At 54.2% G+C, this 23,797-nt stretch overlaps 1 protein-coding gene across 4 annotated transcripts in view; it reads right to left on the bottom strand.

Moving 5' to 3' along the window:
- Positions 1–23,797, bottom strand: part of CTIF (cap binding complex dependent translation initiation factor) — a 208,803-nt gene that overhangs the window by 107,714 nt on the left and 77,292 nt on the right. For all 4 annotated transcript variants that reach the window (XM_032882550.1, XM_032882549.1, XM_032882548.1 and 1 more), the window contains one exon: positions 21,015–21,091. In XM_032882550.1, coding sequence (XP_032738441.1) covers positions 21,015–21,091 — 77 coding nt within the window. The remainder of the gene's footprint in view (positions 1–21,014; positions 21,092–23,797) is intronic.

Raw genomic sequence — 23,797 nt, forward strand, 5'->3', positions numbered from 1 at the left:
TCCCAGAAGCTGCGAGGATGGAGTTGTGTTACCCGAGCCAGGGAGACTGGGAGGTGGGTAGAAGCTCACTCTTGGGTCTGTTGAGTTTGAGAAGTCTCTTAGACACCCACTCTACCATGTTGAGGAAGATGGAGGATCCAGGAGCCTGGAGCTCAAGGAGACGGCTCCCCCAGGAGCTGGCCGGACACCCTAGCTCAGCCAGCACACCTGCTCTCTTAGGCTCAGCAAAAAGCTTGTTTTTATTTCAGTTTAATTTTTATTTATAACTATGTAAACTATTTACACAATTCTAAAGTCAAATCTGCAAAATGAGGACCTAGCTTCTCCTCCTCTCCTCCTTTTGCCTCTATAAATAACCATTTCATTAGTTTTCTGGTTTACCCATCCATTCATTATCTTACTATAAATCAATATGAATATATACTTGTATCTCCTTTTCAGGGAGAAACACAAGTGTACTGTGTATACTTTTTCCACTTTGCTTTTTTCAGTTACTATTATTTAAGGTCATTCATTTCTCTCTTTTTATTTTTAGGATGCTCCCCCCACCTACCCCCTAACTTTCATAGATTTTTAGAAATGTCTGTGCCATGGTGGTTCAATTCTAGCAAGCCCCAGCACTCTGGGTAAGCGGCAAGCAGTCCCTAAGAGTCCATGTGCAACACTTCATAAGCGAAAGGGTTATTCTGTGGTTTCTTCCTGTTTTGAACTTCTGGAACTCCCAGATTCTTGAGATAGGCATAATGGGGCCTTGTCATACGTGAGGAGAGGTATCAGGGCAGAAACCACGGACTCAGGTCATAGTCGGGCTCTGCAAACGTCAAGTGCAGACGTTTCCTCTTGCTGAAAAGTGAGAAGCGTGGACAAGACATTCTCTGTGACCCTTGGAGTGGACACTCTGGTTTTTAAGAGGATGCACAGAGGCTGATCTTAAATGGCTCCTGGCAAAATCAGCTTAGGGGGAGGCAAGAAGGCAAGTGTCCCCTCACTGGCTTCTCGCATGTGGCAAAGGGCTGTTAGGTGATATGGAGCCACGAGCTGGGTTTTGGAGACAGAGATGTGAGCAGGAGGCAAGAGCGTGCTTACAAAGCAGGGGGTCCCTAGGAGCAGCCAGCTGGGCAATACATTTCCAGGGAATTCACAGATGCCAGAGTCAGAGTGGAACAGCAGGTGACCGGGCAGCTGGTCAGGATGGCTGAGGGCTGAATGCTCCCCCAGGGAGGCAGAGGCTGAGCCCCCATGACTGGCCTGCCCTGAGAACAGGTTCCTGCACTCTTCCTGCCTGAGGCTGGGCCAGGGTCGCCTTCCCCAGGACGGCCGTCTGGAGCCTGGGGGCTCACTGGCCACAGTGGTGCTGATCCAGAAAGTTCCCTGAGCATGAGCATGGAAAAAATTTCAGATCTGGAGCCACCCATCCTTTCTGTTTTTCCTTCTCTCCCCACACTCCCAAACACAACTCACACATGTAAAGGCAAGAGGCCAGGAAATAAATATGCCAAAAAGAAAAATCACTGGAAGAAATAGAAAGAGCAAAACTATGAGCCGTCCCAAAGTGGCAGCCTGGGTGGGGCTTCCCACTAAGCTGTGCCTCACACGCTCGGGCTCAACGTCTTCTCCCAGCTTCCATCCGCAGCTCTGATTTCCGCTTGAAGCCGCTCGAGGCAGGGAGGGCCCTGAACCCTGGGGATTCGGGGTGGGGGGTGGTCTGCTGAGTGGCCCCGGGGCATTGCCGAGAGCAGGATAGCTGGCTGCGGAGCCGGAGGGGCACAGGCTTTCATACTACGCCCTTCACCTTTCGAATCCCAGACGTCAAATCCACAATTGCCAAGCTCATTAACCACAGCCCGTGGGGCCATGCGGAGAAGAACAGGGGAGAGTCATCCACTCTCTGCACTGACCGGGTCTTGACTCAGTGTATCTTGGAAGAAAGACGAGGAGGTCTGGACGTTCCCACCCAGGGCCAGCTCGGTAATTACAGGTTTTCATAACACTCCGGGAAGGAGCCGTTGCCGCAATGGAGAAGCGGGGGAAAGGCTTCGTGGCAACCATTCCCAGGAATGAGTCCATCCTAACCGCCGGACCACCCTGGTGTGCCCTTTCCAACTCCTCCGCTTCCTCTGACATACAGGATAACAACCGGCCCAGCCCTCCCCCCGGGACCATCCGTTCTCCCCTCCACAAGCACACATGAGGTGTATCCTGTTCTGGCCCCAGATCCCTGGGCCGGAGCTCCTGGGGAGCACAGCAGGTGGAAGGGGAGCACCTCCCCCTTCTGATCAGACCTTAGCACCACCGGGTAGACGTTTTCAGCATGACCTATCTTGATGGGGGAATTTAATCACCATCCAGGGCTCTGCAGACCTCAGTCTAAAAGGATGGGAAATGGGCTCTGGGACCCAAGACAAAGATCTGAGGCTCCCTGGGACACCAGGAGATAGAGTATCTGTTCATGTGCCCTCTCCTCGCTTCTCTCCATCGTGGCCTTCGTCCTCAGTACCACCCTCCGTTAGCGTCATGCTTTCTAACCATGTGCCTTGCCACTTGCTGTCCCTCTCCAGGGATGTCCTCTCCTAGACTTGCTGCCTGGATATCTGTATGCAAAGTATCCCAGAGTCAGCTGTAGCTTCAAGAGCTCGGTCTAAACCCTTTGCTCGATTTTCAGGCTCTCGGAGGAGGGCACGCCTCCCCGACCTGCCCTCTCTACTTGGGTGCTGTCCTGTCCTGTCAGGCCGCACTGCTCACTGTCTCTGAATCCCACAGGACTTTTGCCTCTGCTCAGTCACTTACCAGGAACACGCTTCGCATCCCCCTGCCCTCCACTTGGCCCCACCGAAGGGACAAATCACATTCTGCCTCCTCCAGGAAGGCTTCTTGGCTCCTGCGGTAAACCCCAGAAATCCTTCCTTTTTCTCAAGTCTCAGGGCCTATGGCCTGCATTGTACTATTAAACACACACACACACATACACACACACACAAACACACACAGGCACACCATACACACACATACACAAAGACACATGTATGCAACCGCATTACAAAGCAAATTGTTCAGCACATCTCTTTTAAAAAAAAATAATCTCTATGCCCAACATGGGGCTCAAACTCATGACCCCGAGATCAAGAGTTGCCCGTTCTACGGACCAAGCCAGCCAGGCGCCCCTGTTCAGCATAGCTTCATCTTCTGTCTCTGACTAGATTGCACACTGGGACAGATGTAGGCCTGCAGGCACTCAGTAGACCACCCCCCTTCCTGACCAAAGCCCCCCTTTCTGGTCCTGCTCACAGGCATGGCTCCTACCACCCAGGGATTGTGAGGTGGGGAGGCCAGCTCTGCAAAGGGCTTCTGTCTCAGAAACAAAACTTCCCTCTCTGCTCTACGATGCTGCCCTGATGATAAGCAGGAGATACATGAATCCTGGGATCGGAATCATTCTCACATAGCTAAGCTGACATTATCTCTTTGACCACAGCCACACTGGAGGGGGGCAGCCCTGATCTATTTCTGTGGGCAGTCATTGCCAAGAGAAGGAGTGGCCTTGAAGGTCTCCCCAACTCCCAGCCCTGGGAAGAGGGAATGGGGTCCCCAGCCTCCCTTCTGGCCTAGCCTGTCCTGTGTCGGACTTGAGCCGAGGCTCACAGGGAAGTCTCTGTGGCATCTGAAGAACCCAACATCCCCAATGGCCTTGCTGAGACCTAATCCTGCCTTGGGGAGATGGCTGGCTCTATCACCGAACATTCTTTAGTGGGACTCCAAATTGCCATCCACCTCCATTGGAGTTAAGACCGCTGTTAATGCAGAGTCTTAGGATGAGAAGCAGGGGGGCGCCTGGGGGGGCTCAGTTAGTTAAGGTCTTAATTTGGCTCAGGTCGTGATCTCGGGGTCCTGGGATGAAGCCCCGCATCCAGCTCTATGCTCGGGGGGGGAGTCTGTTTCTCCCTCTGTCTGCCACTCCCCCTGCTTGTGCTCTCTCTTTCTCTCTCAAATAAATAAATAAAATCTTAAAAAAAAAAAAAAAAGATGGGAAGTAGGCCTTTACCCAGGAGAAGCTTATGCCTGAGCCCAGCCCTGAGAGACGTGGAGAAGGGCTGGGCCAGTCATGATTGCTGGGGGAAAGGGGGAGTCAGGACGACCACTCTGAGGTATGGGCACCTGCTCGCTTGCGGGGGAGGGTCCCTGCAGGCGTGGCCCAAAGGACCTGTCTCCTATATTGCTGCTCGTACAAAGTGAAAAACCCTGGGCAGACTGGGAGAATTTTCTTCCTTCCTGACACTCCCTGTGGCTCTGAGGTGGGCTGGGCCAGCTGCATGGTAAATGCCCACCTTGGAAGGCCTTCATCGAAGCTGGTAGGCCCCTCCCTGGCAGCCAGAGACTCCTGCCAGGTCACCCGTGTCCCCGCGACTCCTCCTGACCACAGCGGCTCCGTGGGGCTTGGGCATGGCTCCGACAGCCCCAGAGGGTCCATCTCCCGACCCTATGCTCAGCAGGCTCCTCCAGGAGAAGAGTGGCTGGCCAGGAGCCCAGCTGGACCTGCTTCCACCCCGTAGGCTGGGTGGGGGGATCTGAGGGATTTCATGGACGTGGGAGGTTGCCACTCCCAGAACAGGCGGACAGGACCACAGCCACGCTCGGGCAGGACCGAGGTCCAGTCATTAGGCCCCCAAGCCTGGCCTTCAGTTCCTCTGCCCCTTTACCACCCTCATGCTGTTTGCAACTTCCCTCTCTGCCCTGCCTCGCCCCCATCCCTCATCTGCCATCTGTCTCGATAAAGTCAGTCCTGAGAAGGTGTCCAGGAGTCTGGGGATATTACTTCCCTAGGAAGGCAGCTACACCTTGCAGGGAACAGAGGAAATGTGAATTTTTAAGGCACTTTTTAAGGATTTTAAAGAAGGCAGGCACTAATGATGGAAGTCCAGGCAGCCGAGGCCCAGCACCTCTTAAAATAACATTCATTCACACTATGATTATTCACACAGTCAACGTGCAGATGGAAAATCCGTGGAGGGTCCACTATGCCTCTACGGAGGGCACAAAGAAGACTGACACCCCCACGCTCACATTAGTGGGTGCCTCCTTGCGCCTAAACTCTAGACAGACACCCTGACAGGGAGCTGGGCAACCCCATCCCTCGGTGGCATGGTGGTACCATGCGGAGGGCACATAAGGGACAGCGTTGGCTGGCTGGGCCATCCTGGTCTGCAGAAGACGCATTGCTGTGATCTCAAAGACCTCCAGAGGAGACTGCATGAGAAGACTCATGTCCGGAAGGGGGCTGGTCCGGAATGGGTCACCAAGAGCAAGAGAGCCCTCTTAGCCGGTAGATGGTTTGGGGCTGCCATGTTAGCTGCAGGCTGCGGACTTCGAGAAGAGATCCCACTGTTGTAGGGGACAGACTTTGCCGCAGGCTTCCCCAGGGGGATGCTGGAGGCCATGGCTGTCCCTTGGCAGGCATGGGTCTGGGCTGGCCAGGCCTGTCGCTGCGGCAAGACCTATCAGGACTGTGCCGCCCCCACTGCTGGCCCTTCTTCTCCTTCCACCTCTACCTTCTCGGGCCCTGCCTTAATGACTTCAGGGAAGCAGGATACCTGTGACTTCGATGTTCCCTCTAGCCTCCCCGATTCTGTGGCTACCATTAGGTGTCCCTGGCTACTCCCAGGTTACCCTGAATCCTGAGGTCTCCCTCCGCAGCATTTGTCAAGACCTGCAGCCTCCAGGTCAAAATGCATCCCCGGGGACCTCTGTCCCCTCTGGGCAGGCAGCCAACAGGGTGTGTGAGGCTGTTCAGATTACGCTCAAGCATCAGCCAGCACACTAGCCCGAGATTTGCGCCTCTCGGATCTAGTACTGCGTTCAAGGACTAGAGAGCATGCTGGGGAATGGGGCAAGACAGTCCCTCTCTGCTGGCTTTCTTGCTACCTTTCTCCCAGGGAGGGACCCTGGGCCAAGGCACTCATTCTCAGCAGGGAGGGGCAGGGGACATGAGACTTGTGAGAGCAGAGTGAGACCCGTGACTTCACTGGCTGTGTCTTGGTCTCAGTTGTATGGCAGAAACCAATTTTCTTCTCTTTGGGCTTGTTGGAGGATTTGTGAAAATCTGGATCAGGGATTTGAAAACGATGGCCTATGGGCCAAATCCCCCACCATCTGCTTTGGTGAACGAAGTTTGTTTTGCTCTCTGGTCCTTTCTGGGGTAAGTTTGCTGACCCCTGATCCAGACAGGATGCCTAGGACTGGGGGCACTCCATAAGGAGCAGCTGTAGTAACTACTTTATGATAATGGGGACAAGGGGACAGTGGTTGGGGGGACAGTTGGGATGCTGGCCCCAACCTGATCAAAACTAAGGAGGTCTTCTATTGGTTTATATTCTTAGTTTCCATAACTTGGTGCCTTTCCCTGTTCCCAAGGATGTGCCCTGGGTCACTGAATTGGGACTCTGCACACACCTCTCTCAGTGATGTCCCTGTCAGGTGTGGGGAAGGCTACTCAGCTCCCAGGGGTCCTGTTGGCCCACAGAGAGGGTCTGAAAGCCGTTCCCCAGGGGTAGCATTCTGTCTGCCTCCAGCCATGCTTCGGAGCAAAGATTTGGAAGCAGCGGCCCTGGCACACTCTGGAAGCCCAGCAGGGTGGCTAGTGTTCCTCGCCCCCAGACCCAGGACAAGAGAAGAGAAGAGAAGAGAAGAGAAGAGAAGAGAAGAGAAGAGAAGAGAAGCAACCCCTTCCTGAGCCTCCCTGGGGGCCATGTGTGTGCAGTGAATCCCTGTTTCTTTTTCTCAGCTTTTTCCTTCCGCTCTCCATGCCTCCTCCCCCTACCCAGATGCTCAGACTGTCCTACCTCAGCCTCATCTCCTCCCCCAGCCAGCCCAGGCCTGGCTCTCTGTGGCCCAGGAGGGTTTCTTCAGAGCCGGGCTATCTAACAGATCTTTGGGCAAGGACAGAGACTTCCTTCCTCTACCTGTATGGTCGAGCACAGTAACCATTGGCTATGTGGAGCTAGCAAGAACTTGAAAAGTGGCCGGGATGACCGAAGGACAAATTTTAGTTGACGTTTCAACTCACTCAAATAGCCACCGTGGCTACTGTACTGGACAGCACAGCTTCAGGCAGAGGGCTTGTTATTTCTTTATTACACGACTCCACCTGGAGCCAGAGGGCCCTGAAGTACCTCTGGTGGGGGGGCCCCTGCAGACGGGAAGGGACAGACTACAGAGGGCCCTCTCTCGCCCATCACCATGGTTCCCTTGCAACGCCCACCAAAATGTTTCCAGTTCTGAGGGAGGTCTCTCCTCTCCCTGCTATTCTGAACCCCTAAAATATCTGCTCATCCATCCCAGGCAGGACACCCCTCACTCAGACGGCAGACAACCCCAAATCATCTTGTATTCTGGGACGTGTAAAAAAGAAGCACATGTCTCCCTGTATGGGGCCAACGGCACAGAATCCTGTGGAAGAGCGTCTGGGTATCCGAGTCAGTTCTGCAAGGTCTTGAGGAAACCGCGTGGCCTCTCTGAGCCTCCCTTGTATAACTCTTAAGATGGGGACACTTGCCTGTGTTTTATTTGCTTCCCAGACCTGCTGCGGGGATGCTGGGAGGAACACCTTGGAAGACATCTCTCCTTGGGGTGCTAATATTTGTATACTTTCTGGGGCACCCGGGTGGCTCAAGTGGTTAAGCATCTGAGTCTTGACTTCGGCTCAAGTCATGATCTCAGGGTCGTGAGATCGAGTCCCACATGGGGCTCCACGCTCAACATGGAGTCTGCTTGAGACTCGCCCTCCCTCTGCTTGTGCTGTTTCTCTCTCTAAATAAACAAACAAAATCATAAAAAAAAAAAAATCTGTATTCTTTTCTCTCCTACCCAAGGCAGACTTCCCTGTCAGCATCTGCCAGATTCGAGGATGTCAGTATGCTTCCAATTAAAGCCCAACCTTCTATGATCACTGAGATGATAGCGCTTGAGGGAAAAGAAGTATGTGTGTGAGTGTGAGTGTGTGTGTATCTTGGAAAGTTCTCTTTCCCTGGAAGTACCTGTCAGACCCCCCGGAGGACACGTATGTTCCAAAGCTTAGACAACAGCATCCTTTGGCTTAACACCTTCCCCAGGGAGGAAGTACTCTCGCTCACGGTCCACTCTACAGAGGAGCCACAGATGGGGGACGGATGAATGGAGGGGAGGGTAAGGAAGACACTGTCGGAAAGATTCAAAGTTGAACTGCAAAAGAAAAAACACCAAACACCTCACACCCATTCAGAGCTACTGGTGGATTTTACTAGGTCATTTAAACTGGGGGTGGGGGGTTGGGGGGAAAGCGATGACACAGAAAGAACTAGAAACAGATACAGATGGTTGCCGTCCCCTGGTATTCACGCTCATGTTTCGTCCTTTCCCACAATGTACCGGGGTTAGTCTGTATGACCAGCAGAATACAGAAGAAGGGATGGGATGTCACTTTTGAGATTAGGTTTTAAAAGACATGACAACTTCTCTCTGTCTCGGTGTGTCTCTGTCTCTGTCTCTCTTGGATAACTCATTCTGTCATGCGCACCCTACAGAGAGCCCCACATTGCAAGGAAATGAAGCTTCCGGCCAACAGCCACTGAGGAACTAAGGCCTGCCAACAACCACGTAAGTGAGCTTGGATGTGGACCCTCCAGTCCCATCTGAACCAAGTTTTCAGATGATCACAGTCCCCGCCAACAACTCGACTGCGATCTCCAGAGACACTCTGAGCCAGAACCACCCAATTAAGCTGCTCCAGGATTCCTGACCCTTGGAAACTGCGTGCAATCGTAACTGTTTTTTGTTTTAAGCTCTGCATTTTGGAACCGTTTGTTACACAGCAAGAGATAACCAATGCTAGCACCCACGCCAAGCTCCATTTCCAGCGAACTCTCCTTGGACACGGTAAATGTTGGAGTTCCCCGAGCCATCACACACACACAGCTATGCTCACAGACTTGTGTGCCCTGCAAACACACATACGCGCGTGTGGGTCCTCAGCTGTGCACTCCTTGACATTTCATACCTGCTTTCCAAGCATCATCCCGTTCGAGCTGCAGAACAGTCTTAGAATGTCAACGTCCTTTCTTACAGATGAGAAACATGCCCAGGGCAGGTGCAGAAATGCCTCTGAGGCTCCATGTCTAGCAACAAGCCCCAAACCAAGTCTGGACAAGTCTGCACACTCAATGGGCCACCCACACATTTGGCTGCGGTGACTCCTGTTTTGTGACTTCCAGAAAGGGAAGGTAGGGGCCCAAGGGATGTTTGCTTAAAGTGAGAGACGGTTTTAGGCCTTTAGGAGATAAAAATCCTGTCTTCAGAAAATACAACCCATCCACCCTCCCTCTCTGCTTCTCAACCCTCCCTGTACTGGTGTCTCAGGGCGCTGGAAACTCTCAGCCCTAGATCATTCTCAGGTCAAATGTACAGTGACCTGCTCTGGTTACCCATTAAGACCAGGTCGACCACTGACATCCCAGTTTATAAGATGAGAGGCAAAATCAGAAAACCTGGGGGCAACAGGGGCTGTTCAGGAATAGTGGGAGGTAGAGATGGCTTCCTCCAATTGTGTCAGAAGAAGCACCACAGTAAAAATAGACTAGAGCTTCAGCCAGAGGAGTGTGCCCGAAGCTCCCCTGCTATTCCAAAGGTGGTGGCATGGGAACTGGACAGGGGGGCCTTCGGAGGGAGCTGGCCTTTGTGGGTCCTGCCTAGAGACATTCCAGCGATCACCTCCCCACCCCACTCTTGACTGAGCATCCCTCAACCTTTCAGAACATCAGGGCAAAGTCAGAATTCTGCCCTCCACCTGTCCCATCCCCGCTCTCTCCTCCTAGCCATGGCTGCAGCTCATGGTTCAAAGGCCCCAGGTGTCCTGCTCCTGGTGACGAGGCTGTGCCATCTGCTCCCTGATGCACGGAGCCAGTCTGGAGCACGTTTACTGTGGCCACTGGGCCACCATACCAAACAAACCGACACACAGCCCCATACTGTATTTTTTCCTTCTCACAACATGCCTCATCTTTGTTTTGGGTCCCACACATCTTCCTGGAGTTCAGCGCCGGCCCGGCAAACAGAAAGTCTGCAATCAGCTGAAAATTGTAGTCTGAAGACAGCTCAGGGGCTGACGTATTCCCAAGGGAGGGTGTTAACTGTGGATAAGATGGCCCCCCCTGGGGGGCTGCTTTTGTTCTGGGCTGCCGTGTTCACCTGGAGAGGTGGCTCAGGATGCAGGGCCCCGCCCTCCCTCACACCACTGACCCAGCAGCTCTTGCATCTCCTGGGGCCTCCCCCCATCCCCAGGTCCCTCTGATGCTGCACCTGCTCCACGTGAGCCAGAGAGCTGGAGGGAGGCAGGCAGAGCTCTCTGGGTGCAGGCCAGGCCTGCCTCTGTGGGGAAGGTCGGGCAGGAGGACCAGAGAGGCCCCAAAAGACCTTGCGGGGTAGAGTGGGGCAGGTGGGACCTGTATGATGGGAGGGAACCCGCAGGGCGACAGTTGGGTGGGAGGGGTCCTGCACAGACAGAGAGCACAGTGAAGCCCACATAGCAGAAGGGAGGTGTGGGGGGATGGGGGGGCAGGGGCAGGCATGGGGGGCATGCCTCCAGGGAGTGGAGGGGAGGGGGCAGGTCTGGATGAAACTGGTAGGGGGTTCTGAAGGTCCAGGAGGAAGGTTATATGCTGGCAGGTTCCTTCACTGCTCTGTGCAAGCTACTTTCCTCATCTGTAAAATGGAAATAAAAACCATGTCTTTCTGGGGGTTGTGGGGGGAAGATAATCAATAGTTCTGCCCCAAACTGCTCAGGTGTTAATGTTTTAGGGGCTGTAAGTTTTAAGCTCCCCCTGAACTGCTGGTAAGTTTGAGTGTCCACCTACAAGAGGACCTCCAGAGCTTGCCACAGCTGTGGGCCCGTCTGCTCCTGGTGCTCTGGCTGTCTGTCTCTCTGGCTGTCTGTTCAGATCTACTTGGAAAGAACTGGAAGCTCCATCCATTCTGCATTTTCAAGGGCAGTGAGATGCCTGCAGGTGCCACCTGAGAGATGACCCCTGGGCATGCAGGGGACAGGGGACACCTCGTCTTCATTTCCCCCCTGGGGGAATGATGCCCGTGCTCCTGGCGGGGGGGCAGGGCACAGGCTCCACCTCCGAAGACCCAAGGGTCTATCTTCTCGAGTTATTTTAATTCTGTTTGCTGATGTCTTGCCTAATTGAGCTCCTGCATCACTTCTGGAAACCAGCCCCCCCCTTCCCCCACCAAATACTCCAAACCATAATAGTGGCCACCTTGGCTTCCCTAAAACACACTCACTGGAATAAATGACTACACTTAAATTACTAGGGAAAACTCAGAAATAACTCCTGGAGCTCAGGGTAGACGCTGATCAGGCAGGAAGGCTCCTTGATATTTTTGAAACCTGTGCTCCATCCTCGCTGGGAAACCCTGGGGGGCGCACCCTAGGCCCGGCCCCCGGGGACTGGGGGAGCAGGAGGAGGGGCGCTCGGCCCTACGGCCTTCCCTGGAGAACTGCCCACCGTTCTAGAACTCATACCACCCCTCCTCCAGCTTCTCACCAGGTGGGGCCCCCACAACCCTGGCTACCGAAGGGACCTCCTAAATATGTCCATGCATGAGTCCTCTGAACCAGGGAAGGGCTCACCAGGCACATCTGAGCCAGAGCTGGGCTGCGGGAGGCAGAAGGTGAGTGGCTCTGCCAGGAAGATCTCGTGTGAAAGCTGGCCATTCACTCCTTCCTTTGAATTGTGCACTAGCTCTGCACTCAGTCCATTAGAAAACACCAGCCCCAGGCTGTTCACCACTGGGGCACATGAGTTAATTAGGGAGCTACGCAGAAGGCTGGGAAGGACCCGAAGAGGGAGGCGTAGCATGCTGGGGAGGGGACAGAGAGCTTTCCACAGAGGACTGGTTGGGGACACAGGCTCTGAAGCCAGACTGCTCGGCTTTGCTGTCTGGCTCAGCTCCTGCACCACTCTGTGCCAATGACTTGCCCCACCTGTAAAGTGGGAATAAAACCAGTATCTCCTTGCTAAGGCTGGTGGCAAGACGAGAGGAGCCGCTATTTCCTAAAAGGCTCAGTGTGTCCTGAATGCGGTGAGCATCCTGGAAATGCTTGTTAAATTGCTGAGTGACTTCTGGAGGAGTGAGGGTGGGCTGGGCTTGCCCAGGAGGGCCGGTCAAAAGGCCCCAGAACCAGGGGCATGTACCGCCTGCCCTCTGAGTGAGGTGGTCCCAGGCAGCATCCCATCTCCGGCAGCCAGAGCACTGGGAGTATGGGCACTCGGCCAGGTGGGCAGGGTAGTAGGGGGCCGACCTAGACCACACTGGGTCCTGAAAGATGCACACGGGGCAGCAGAAATGGCCTACCTTTCTAGACCTTTCTGGAAAGGGCACAGAGGCTGAGTTGAAGACACCAGTGGCACTGGTTATTGGCACTGAAAGCCCCAGCTGGCCTCTTGGACTTCTTGTGTACCCGCCATCGATGTCACCTATCCACACCTCTGCAGGCTGTGTGTCAGTGTCCTTGGGATTTGGCAAGAAGAATAGGCTTGGGGAGGGTCCTTAGCTCCTCGAAAGCCACTGCCTAGGGAGGGGGAAGCTGGTCATGAAGCCGAGAGCCCTGGGCTGCCTACCACGCATGACACCTCCAGGCAAGGCTACGCAGACTTGGTGCCCGGGGCCCAGTCCCTGGGGACCCCCAGAGTTGCTCGTTTCCACAGGCTCCAACAAGGGAGGCAGGGCTGGGGGTTAACATTTCTGAGCCAACTCCTGAATGCCCACGATGGCCAAAACTGAGAGACTGAGGTCCCCAAGGAAGAGAAACCGAACCCACTCAGGTGGCTTTTCCTGGGGTATCCACTCTCCCTCTCGTCCCAGGCACAGAGCCTGTGAAGGTGGCATTCCTCCATCTCAGCCAGTTTCCTAGTCGACAACCCTGCCACCGCCCAGGCCTCTAGGCGCGGGGCCCCCTGCTTCTGCTTCTGCCAGCTCTCTTGCCTCCTGGTCCCTCTCTCTCCCCATCTGGCATCTATGGGGTCTGAATACATCCTACGATCTGGAAAGAGGGCAAGAGAACGAACAGAGAAGGGCAATGCTCAGCTTTCCCAGAGCGGGCACAGACTGGGAGATGCCCACGGCCAGGATGGGCAGGCCCAGCACCTGGGAACTCGGCCAAAATGCACAAAATAGCCCTCCCACGGATACGGGCCCAGGCCCAAGGGACATGCTGGCCCTTCCCTGGGAGAGGGGTCCCGGGGCTTTGTTTTCTTTCCCACGAAGTGCGATGCCCAGAGCCAATCCCAAGCCTGGAGCGTGTGCCAGGGAAGAGGGGCAAGAAAGGGCACCCAGGGATGGGACATTGGCCACCTGAGTTGCAGGCCAGCCTTTCCAGGCCCTCTCACAGCCAGCTCTGCCCAGGATCGCGGCGCAAGGTGGCTACGTGGTCCACGGGAGGATCCAGCCATCATGACTGGTACAGAGGCTGGGGTCTTGTCTAGGCCTATCAGGGCTGGAATTTCACATCCATTGGACATGGATGTGGACATCTGGTTTCAAGAAATGAGCTGTTCTTCTTTCCAAGAGTGCCTGCTTGGGGGTGGGCGTGGGGGAGGGCGGAGAAGGAGCCTAAAAATAATTCCTATCTGACTCATGTTGCTTCGAATCTGACAGGGCTGCCTGCCAGGTGGGGGTCTGCCTGTCCCATTTTCTTATCTATCTTTAGCAGGGACTTAATGAGGGCAATTTCCTTGCTGGGATATAAAGACAAACCTCAGGCTATGGCAGCGTGATCTGTCGCACTGTCCCCTGGGCTCTTGATGACAGGGTGACAATGATGGTCACTGCAGTGCTAAGCAGTCCGGGGGATGGGGGAGGCTCAGGGATGGTGTCATCCCAGGATGGGGCGAATAAAGCAGAAGTCCCCTCAATGAAACCCAAGCCAGGGGACGTCCCGGGGAGGAAGGGTCTTCTGCTCCTCCCTTCTCTGGCCCCCAGCTCTACCACCACCAGCCACACAAGATAAATCACTAGGTCTGAAATCCCATGCCTCGCAATATATTCCTTTACCTTGAGCACCTCCCCACACTGCTTTAAAGAGCGATTCACAGGAGCAAAGTTCTACAAAGTCCCACAAACACCGAATTAGGGAATACCGAACCGTTGCTCCCAGGGGATATACAGGGTTAGGTTTCTTCAAGCCCCTGGCCACCACATTTTCCCCATTTGATCAATCCATAAACTTTATATTATGTGTTTCTGCTCAAAGACAGCTTGCTTAATATAGAGTGTTGATGCATCAATGGTGAACTCACGGTCAACAGCACTCGATCGGTCCTGAAAATCCATCCTCGGTACCAGGACTATCTATAACTCGTGCGGGAATGACACTTATCTAACACATGTATGTTTCTCCAGAAGGTACATCACAGCCTTCTTGCCTTTAGGAACAGTAGAAGCACCTCAGCACTACACTTGGGAGCACTTTAAACAGCAAAGTCACCAACACGAAGCACACACATGTGAACATCATGGCGCTAAATCGATCGTGAAAAGGACACTTGTTTGCGGGTCGAGGGCTGAAACACAAAGGTGGGGCGTCTCCTGACCTGACCTCGGCTGGGAATGTGCCTGTTGGGCAAGTCAAATTTCTTGCTGCCCCGTGCATGTCTGTGAATGACCTTGAAAGGACTGTGAATACCGATTTCGGGGGTTACACACACATTTTAGCAAGTAGGCAAATTTGCAAATATGGAATCCGTTGGTAATACGGACTGCCTCTCCTTCCAAAAGGGCTAACTTAACAACTTGTGTGAATGAGCCAATGGCTAAATCTAGGGTTCTGAACGAGGTTATCTCCTGACCCATTCCTGGTTGGCAAGAGCTGGAACTTACATCCTTACAGGATAAACCTCCACAACTGCAGGGATCATGTGTGGCGCTGAAGGGAGTGGCAAGCTTCCCCTAAGCAACTGTGACTTACGGGAAGGGGGTTAAGGAGGCAGAGGGCATCCCTAGGGTCCTCGCCCCTGAGCCCAGAAGTGAGGAGAAGGAGGGATAAAGTGATTCTGGAATGGAATGAGGGGTTGCCCATAGCCAGCGATGACCATCAAAGCATGGGGTAGTCATCAGGACGTGACAAAGAGTGGGCCAACCGACGGTTGATGATGGTCCTAAAATTGTATTTTCATCTTCTGAGTGAGAAGGAGGACAGAAGCACAAGGCTGCTGAGGAAGATGACGTACAGTTAAGGAGGCAGCTGAAACAAAAAGTTTGCCTTCTGTCAGACGACAAGTGCTGGCCTAGGAAAGGCAGACCCTGAGGAGCAAGCCTATGGCGCCCAGGACCTAGGACAGGATGGTGGGAAATGACGGGGGCTCTGAATTCTCATCTTCTTGCCCAAGGGATGGAGCAATTTTGTTCAGGAAAAGAGAACTCTGCACTAAGTTCATAAATGGCCCTGGAACACGTCTGAGGAATCTTGGAGAATGAAGTGCTAGAGACTGTAGCCGTGTGCATACAGTTCCAATTTTCCAAAAAAAAACCCCAGAAAAATATAATTATTCTTTCTCTCAGAGAGTCCCAAACAGATGATTTGGAAGAAACAGTGTCACCACTAATGGCTAGCACAGATTTACACAAAACCAGACCAAACGGACTGCCTTTTCTGAAAGGGTCACTTGCCCGACACATTTAGGGAACTCTGCAGACATCAAGATTCAAGGAATGTTTCCAGGGGTTTGTCGCATCATTCTGTCTGGGGACCGGACTTATCCATTAAAACCTTTTTTTTTTTTTTTTTTTAAAGATTTTATTTATTTGACAGAGAGAGGGAGCTCACAAGTAGGCAGAGAGGCAGGCAGAGAAGAGAGAGGGAAGCAGGCTCCCCGATGAGCAGAGAGCCCGATGTGGGGCTCGGTCCCAGAACCCTGAGATCATGACCTGAGCCGAAGGCAGAGGCTTAACCCACTGAGCCACCCAGGCGTCCCCCATTAAAACATTTTTAATTGATATGTAAATCATACAACAGAATCTACCCTCTTAAATGACATAATTCAGGATTTTTAGTTTATTTACCAAGTTGCATATCCATCACCCCTAATTCCAGATGTTGTGTTCATTTATATCAGTGACCCAGATGATGTCACAGAGAGCTTGCAAAATCAAATCTGATGGCTGACACTCTGCCCCTAGGGAAAGAGCCTGGCACCCAGGGAGGGTTTGGGCACCTGCTGGCAGAGGAAGGGAAGGAGGGATGAGATTCTTAATTGGTTCCACAATTAGAGGGCACCGAGCCACGGTCATGGTCATTCATAGGACAGAGGCAGCAAGAGTGGCCGGAGGCTCCAATCACCCTGCAGTGTCCAGGATGTGGTCCGATCGCACCACCTGGGGACCTAGGGAGGGGGTGGTGTGCAGAAGTGTGGGGACAGCTCGCTCTCCTGCTCCTCACCCAGCAGGGCCATCTGACACTTAGCTGGATGACCACAGCATTCTTTCCTTCTTCCTTCCAAATCTGCTTTGCACATGCAGCCAATGAACCGTTCTGAGACCTCACTTAATGAAACAGATTAATCTGGAGAACGGCTCTCCTGTGTCCCCAGCTGCGAGGGCAGTGTGGGATGGAACGGTAGTGCCTACGTTCGCTGCCCTGCTCTGTTAGGAGGCTGGGCTCCAGAGGGTTGACAGGGGCTTGTATCACCCTGGGCCGGGGCCCACCAGGAATCAGGAACTCTGGCTTTTCCCTTCCACTTAGTTCAGCTGGGGTGGTGGCAGTAGCGAGTTCCACCCTCCTAGGGCTGTGCCTAGGGAGATTTGGGGGGTGACTTCTAGGGGGTGGTAGGAATCCCTGGTTCCCACACCTATCCAGCTGTGGCAACTTTCACGCTCCTCCCAACCCCCTTCCAAATCCTCTCTCATGGTTAGTACAAAGCCCACCTCCTCTAGGAAGCCTTCCTCAACCATCCCCTGCTGGCTCCTTTCTCTGAACGCTCAGATGCTGCACAGTCACACACCAGATTCTGGTGGCTTCGGGAGCCAGAGAGGTTGTGCAAGCTACACCTCTGGCCCCAGAGAGCAGGGACCAAGCCTGGCACTTCTCTGCTCTGCTCCAGAGCCCAGAATGTAGTACGGAGCACCAGTCCATCAATCCCAGGAGAGTTAAGTACTGCTCCCACTGGGGTGTTCGTTATAAGGGACCACCCAGTCTCCCTTTCAGGAATTGTGCACTCCTCCCTGCACCAGCTGCTGCACGTGCTGGGGCAGACACCGCCCCCCCCCAGCTCTCAGCCCCTATGGAAACTGCCTTGGGTGATGACAGTTGCTGGCATAAGGTTGTGGCAGTGGGGATATAAAGACCTGCTCCTTTACTCCATCATGGGACAGCTCTGAAGTCACCTCCCTGTAGGGTCAGAACTCCCCAGCCAGACTGCCCTGCAGCCCAGCTTCTCCCTCTGCCCTACCCTGCTCCTTTCCCTTCCCGTCTACCGCTATTGCTCCAAAGGATGTGCCTCAGTAAGGGCCCTGCCCGCTCCTCTCCAACCCACAGTCAGCTTCCCAGGGAACACAGACACTGCCAGCTGTTGGTTGCATCAATTTGCTCACTCTGCAAAATGGAGCGGGGTGGGGAGGGGTGGAGAGAATGTCTCGGCCCAGCGGGGGAGCACTCACTCAAGGTCAACACAGGCAGTGGGTCAGCAGCATGGCCATGACTCTGCCCTCTGGGAGCCCTCTCCTCTGCACCTGCTGGGTGGGTAGACTGGGGCGGGAGGGGAACCTCCGGAGGGCCCCCTCCAGCCGGCAGGGCTCCAGGGACCGAGCACCAGGGGCCGCTGCTCTCTGAGGAGTACCTGAAATATTCACTTAGTACTTTGCTATCACGAAATGCATCGTTTTGCCTGAAATCAGCAAATATCTTTGAGTCATTTCCCAAAAGAAAGAGGTGGTTACTAGTTGTTTAAAAGTTTTCAGAACATTTTTCAGAACAACAACCTAGGAACTGTTCAGGAGCTTAAACTTTTTCTGCAAAACAAGGAGAAGACATTCACAGTTCAACTTTAATCACAGGGCCCCTGGGAGCAGCCCCTGGGAGTGTGGGAGCAGAGGGGCCCTCCTGCCTTGTCTGCCTGGGTGGTGGACCCTGGAGGGAATGCAGGGCAAAGCTCCCTGGGCTCCTAAGTGAGATCACAGGGGACAGCCCAGCCCCTCTGCAGCCATCTCCTCACCCCTCACCTTTCGATGCTTTCTGTGTACCTTGGACTCAAGAATGGGCCAGCGCTAAGCCCATTTCTAGGGGCCTTAGAAGGATTTGATTGTTCAAGCCTCCCACTTCCTAGACCCACTTTACAGAAGAGGAAATAGGGGCACGCAGCAAGTTGCCCAGGTCACAGAGTTAGTGAATGGCGGAGGCCGAATTCACATCCAGGGTCTAATTCCAGGGAATGCGTCTCTGACTTCAACAATTGGAACGAAAAGCAGCAAGGGCACGCCCAGCCTGGCCTCCCGCCGGAGCGGGGATACGAAGCAGATTTCCTGCTCCAGGCTACGAGGCACCACACAGCCCAGCTTTAGCGACCAAGACGTTTCTTCCCCGAGCCCATCTTGGGTCTAGCTGAACACCGTCTTCTTCCATTACCAGCTAGCTGCCCCTGGTTTGGGTCCCTCTGAATGCGACGCAGCTTCTCTTAGCCTCCGTGTAAATCTTTCATGAGTTTATTGGCGTGACCGTTCTTTCCCTGCAGCCTCCTCTTCCCTGGCCCCGTCCCGTTAGCCTCTCCTCCCGGGACATACTTTCCATCCCTTTAATCATCTTTATTGCCTCGCTTTGGACCCTGTCCCGGGTCCACATCCTCTGCGAGGTGCGCTGACCTAACCGGGCATTCGTTAACACGAGCGTGGCCTGGCGGAAGGTCAGCTTCCCCATGCGTGCGTGTCACACCCCTCTTCCTATATTCCTGGGGCAGTGGCTGCTTTCCGGAGGCCCACCACTGTCCCGGGGTGGCGGGGGGCGGTCCCGCTTAGACAGGCGGCCAGGTCCACGAGCCAAGGTGTAGCTGACCTGGAAGGAGAGCAGCAGCCTGCCGCTGCTTCTGGGTCAGGGGGTGACTGTACATTCAAAGCTCGGGAACTCCCCGCACCTCCAGACACAGACTCAGGACCAGGGTAGGGGGCAGGGTAGGAGGGACACCCAGCCTCTGCTCTCCCTCTTCCCCAGTCGCCCGAGAGCCCCATTCCCCTTTTAGAGATGTGCTCCCTACTTCTTCCCTCCTCTAGGAGCCCAGAAACGAGGCATTAGCCTTGGCAAAGCAGCACAGCACTTAGGCGGTCCACACAGCAATCATTCTGGTCAAGCCTGGCCCAGGGCTTGGTCCAATGCTCCTGGCTCAGTTTCCCCTTTCCCTGCTGCTCTATAACGTGCCTAGGTTCTGATTCCTAAGCCAGGATGGCCTTCCTCCTAGTTAGTGGTGTGGTTCCTGTCTCCTGGGAGCGCCTCTGACCCGCTAAGTCCACCAGCTGATGACAAGGAGTCCTGGGGACCTGTCCTCCAGGCGTCCTGAGCTGTGGCCAGCACCCAACGTACCTTGTTCAGGGCCCCTGTGTGGAGCGGAGGCCCAGGGACCCTAGTCAGCCACGGCCCTCATTTCAAGGGGGCAGGCACCTCCACTTTCCAAGGAAGGGATGTCACCTAGACTGCTCCCTTGGTTCTCTAAGAATATTCTGTTCGTTAAAGGTAAAACCACAGGCCATCCCTTTGATCCAAGAAGAGATTCCCTATAGAGGCACACGTCTCATTTTAATTCCCTGGGCAGAAGCCTTTTTTCTCTTTCCTGCTCTTTCCCTTCCTTCCTTTTTTTTTTTTTTTTTAAAGATTTTATTTATTTATTTGACAGAGAGAGATCACAAGTAGACGGAGAGGCAGGCAGAGAGAGAGAGAGGGAAGCAGGCTCCCCGCTGAGCAGAGAGCCCGATGCGGGACTCGATCCCAGGAACCCAAGATCATGACCTGAGCCAAAGGCAGCGGCCTAACCCACTGAGCCACCCAGGCGCCCATAAAGATTTTTATTTATTTATTTGAGAGAGAGACAGTGAGAGAGAGTATGAGTGAGGAGAAGGTCAGAGAGAGAAGCAGACTCCCCGTGGAGCCGGGAGCCCGATGCGGGACTCGATCCCGGGACTCCAGGATCATGACCTGAGCTGAAGGCAGTCGTCCAACCAACTGAGCCACCCAGGCGTCTTCCCTTCCTTCCTTTTTTAAAAATGTTTCCAACCAGAAATAATTGATGCATATCCAAACAGAAAATACACTCTAACCTTGCTTTACTACGAATGTCCATAGACTACAAACGTCGCTCTGTACCTGGTGTTTTCCACTTGAAATCTACCACGAAGACTTTTCCATTCAAGAAAGTCCCCCCAGGTCTTCCTGGGACTCTGAGCCCCAACTGCCTCGGGGTACTTTTTCCGGACCCTTGCTATTACCCAGCACGCCGAACCATGGGGAGACCCTGGGTTCTGCCCAGGTTTAAGTTAGCTCCTCCAGGCACTGGAGATCAGGTGCGCGCGTGGCTGCTGATCTGCGGGTCGCCTGTCACCACAGAGCTGAGCACAGCCAGCGACGACCTGCAGTGACTAAGGAAGAGCAGGAGACACAGATACCCTTGGAATCGTGAGCTTCGGAGCCTCCTGGAGGCCGTGTCTCAAAACACACGTCAGCTGGGACCAAGTCCCTTGAGGACTACTGTCCTTGCTGCAAATGGAAAGAGCCTTTCTCTTCCTGAGCTGTGGAACCAGCACCCTGTCCCTGGCCTCCTGGAGGGATCTGTTTCCTGGGCCAGCCCCGAGAAGTGGGGCTCCCGCTTCCCAACTGGTACCTGACCCCATCGCTTCATCTCATGGGTATCAGCGGGTCCCCGGGAAAAGCAAAACCCAGGTCAGAACCAACGGAGCTAGAAACAGCCGGCCAAGGACAGAAAACCCAAAGCTCTCGACGGAGTCTCTCCTACCTCCGGTCATTTCTCCTCCGTCGGAACAACTTCTTCGTGTGGGCGATCTCCACTTCGTGGGGCATCGGGTGGTAGCCCTGTGTGGTGTGGGAAGAAGGGGGATGGTGAGTAACTTGTGAAAGAGAGCAAAGACCTTCTTAAATGTAACTATGGATGATAACGTCTATGACCAAAAGGAAATCAGGAGTTTGAAAAGACTAGACTCTCACCGCCAAATCCAGACTGAAAAATGGAAACTGTATTAGTCAATTTCCCACCAGGCAACGATGCTGGAATTACAGGACTGAAGAACAGTAGGGACACAGAGGGGACCTCAGAATGTGTTATATCCAGTCACGCAAATTCCAGATGACAACGCTCAGGCCAGAGGGATGAATGAACCCGCTCAAAGTCTCGTGGAGAATTAGTGACGGAGTGGGGGCCAGATCCCGGATTCATGGCCACATGACCAAGGACAAGTTACTCTTTGAACGCTCATGACTTCTCTATGTTTCCTGACACACTGGGGATGTCAGGATCTTCTCTGGGCTGTCGAGGGGACCAAGGAGATGCAGCGCCTTGCAAATCCCGAGTGTCACGGAGATGCCGTGTGCTAGGACCCTGGCTGCCTCACCCTGGTCCAGGATGGCCCGTCCAAATCCACCCCAAGACCCTTATTCCTCATACTCCTGGGGACTGTTTAGGAGAAACAAGAAATATTTCAATGCTTTTTTAAACTTTAAACTGGGGAAAATCCCAAGAATGGTCTTTTGTACATTGTCATCGGTACAACAACTACACACCTATGTCAAGGTGAGAGATGGACCCTCTGCTTATAACAGGTGGCTGATTCTGCCAATGCCAGGCCCCAGGCACAATGATCTGCAGAAGCTGGGCTGATGGTCAGCTCTGTTCTTAACCATCGCCCTCCCCCCAGCAGGAAAGTGTGTTATGGTGGGACATGGGTGCGAGCACTGGCATCACATTATGGGCAACCTGTAGGGGTGGGGGTGGACAGGGGGGTGGTGGAGGGGACCTGGGCCTGGAGGGCTGGGGGGAGGGGGTAGTCTGACTTGGGCTTGGGATACCTGTGTACAGGTCTGATGCAGAATACACCCGGAGTGTCACCCCCCATGTGGCCCACGAGGCCCTTCACATGCACAGGGTGAGAGGGAGTGACAGGGCCCAGTGTGCTGCAGAGCGGTCAATGAGCATTCCTTTAGCCCAACCGTCCACACTTTATAGATGGGTAGACTGAGGCCCAGATCCTCTATGGTACCAGCCCTCTAGTTTCAGGCTCCACCATGGAGGGTCCCATCAGGCTGCCTTCTCAGGGCGTAGCCACCAACCAAGGTGGGCTGGATGTTGACAGCTCTGGCCAGTCTCAAGGAGCTTCCCAGGGTGGGGCAGTAGGAGGACAACAGGCAACAGGCTCAGGAGGACAGGGGACTCTAGCATTATGCATGCATCATGGCCTAACCTACAGAGTCCAGGGAGGGAATGCACATTTCAACATTCATTGTCATAACACCCCCTGCCTCCTACCCTGTCCCTTGCCTCCAATAATCTGGCTGAAAAGTCATGAATGAACTCCGGGCTCCAGACAGCCACAATGGGCCTCTGCAGCCTTAGGATGTGCTTTGTTTAATGGTTTTCTCAAAGGATATTATTTGCTTTTCTTTAATACAAAACACAAACAAGGAAAAACACCAAGTCTTCCCCTCTCATTTCCCCTCTCCCATCCTGACCCAGCTCTGGGCTGGCCCCTTCCCTCCCTCCGGGCCTCGGGTCACCGCAGGAACACACTGGGTGTGCCCCATGCAGACAATGGAAGGAAGCTGAGGCTCCCTTTCAAGCTGGCGGCCTGGACTGGGACCTCACCTCGGGGCCGGGCAGACGGAGCTGTCCGCAGCCCTGGGCCTTCCACGAGCCTGGGACTTGCGGCCGCCCTTGTCTGGGCTTCAGAGTCCGGGGCTCTGCCCTGCACCCTGTCCTCATCTTCCACACACCGTAGCAGGAGGCAGCTGCCCTCGGGACTCCAATGCAGTTGCAGTCCTAGCTCTCCCTGAACTCAGTGTGGCCCAGGGGACCTGCCGGCCACTCAGGGCTTCTAATGAAGTGTCCATCCATCTATCTCCCCCCTCAAATCAATATATATGTGTGCACATGTAGACGAGGTCACAGTAGTCCAAGCATGGGCTCTGCAGCTGTACGGGGAGCAGCCAGCTCCTGGCTCTCCCTTTCGATGATTGTGTGACTTCGATAGCTAATCTCCCCTCGACAGCTCTCGGTTTGCACATCTGTCATAAGAGCATCAGCCTCCTCGGGTCCCAGTGAGGGTTAGCTGAGCTGATGAGGGTAAAAATAACGTAGCCTAGGGCCTGGTATGGAGCAAGCCTCCGTAGGTCTCTCCGGGGGTTTCTCCATCTCCCTCACCTTCATCATCTTCCCCATCATCCTGACACTCAGCTCAGGGCCGGGTGGGCCCAAATAGGCCAGGCTGCACTGGTCCCTCTCCTCGTGGCGCCCCCAGTCCTGGCACAGACTGAGGTGGTTTGCCAGACGATGGGGGAGCTCAGGTTAGGGAAGGCAGAGGGATGAGCAGAGGGCTGGTGACCCAGCTGCGGATTGGGAAAGGAAGGCGGAAGTTCGGCCTGCGCCTTCTTTGGCCCGAGGCTGGCAGACCTCACGGGGAGGCCAGAAATCAGCTAAAGAAGTGACAAAGGACAAAGTCTTGCACTTCTGAGGCCCTCCCTCCCCAGGAGCAATCCAGGCTGGGGTGCTGGAGGACGGGTCCCACCCTC

Source organism: Lontra canadensis, unplaced genomic scaffold (assembly GCF_010015895.1).
Source record: "Lontra canadensis isolate GAN:19392208 unplaced genomic scaffold, GSC_riverotter_1.0 scaffold82, whole genome shotgun sequence".
Taxonomy (NCBI): domain Eukaryota; kingdom Metazoa; phylum Chordata; class Mammalia; order Carnivora; family Mustelidae; genus Lontra; species Lontra canadensis.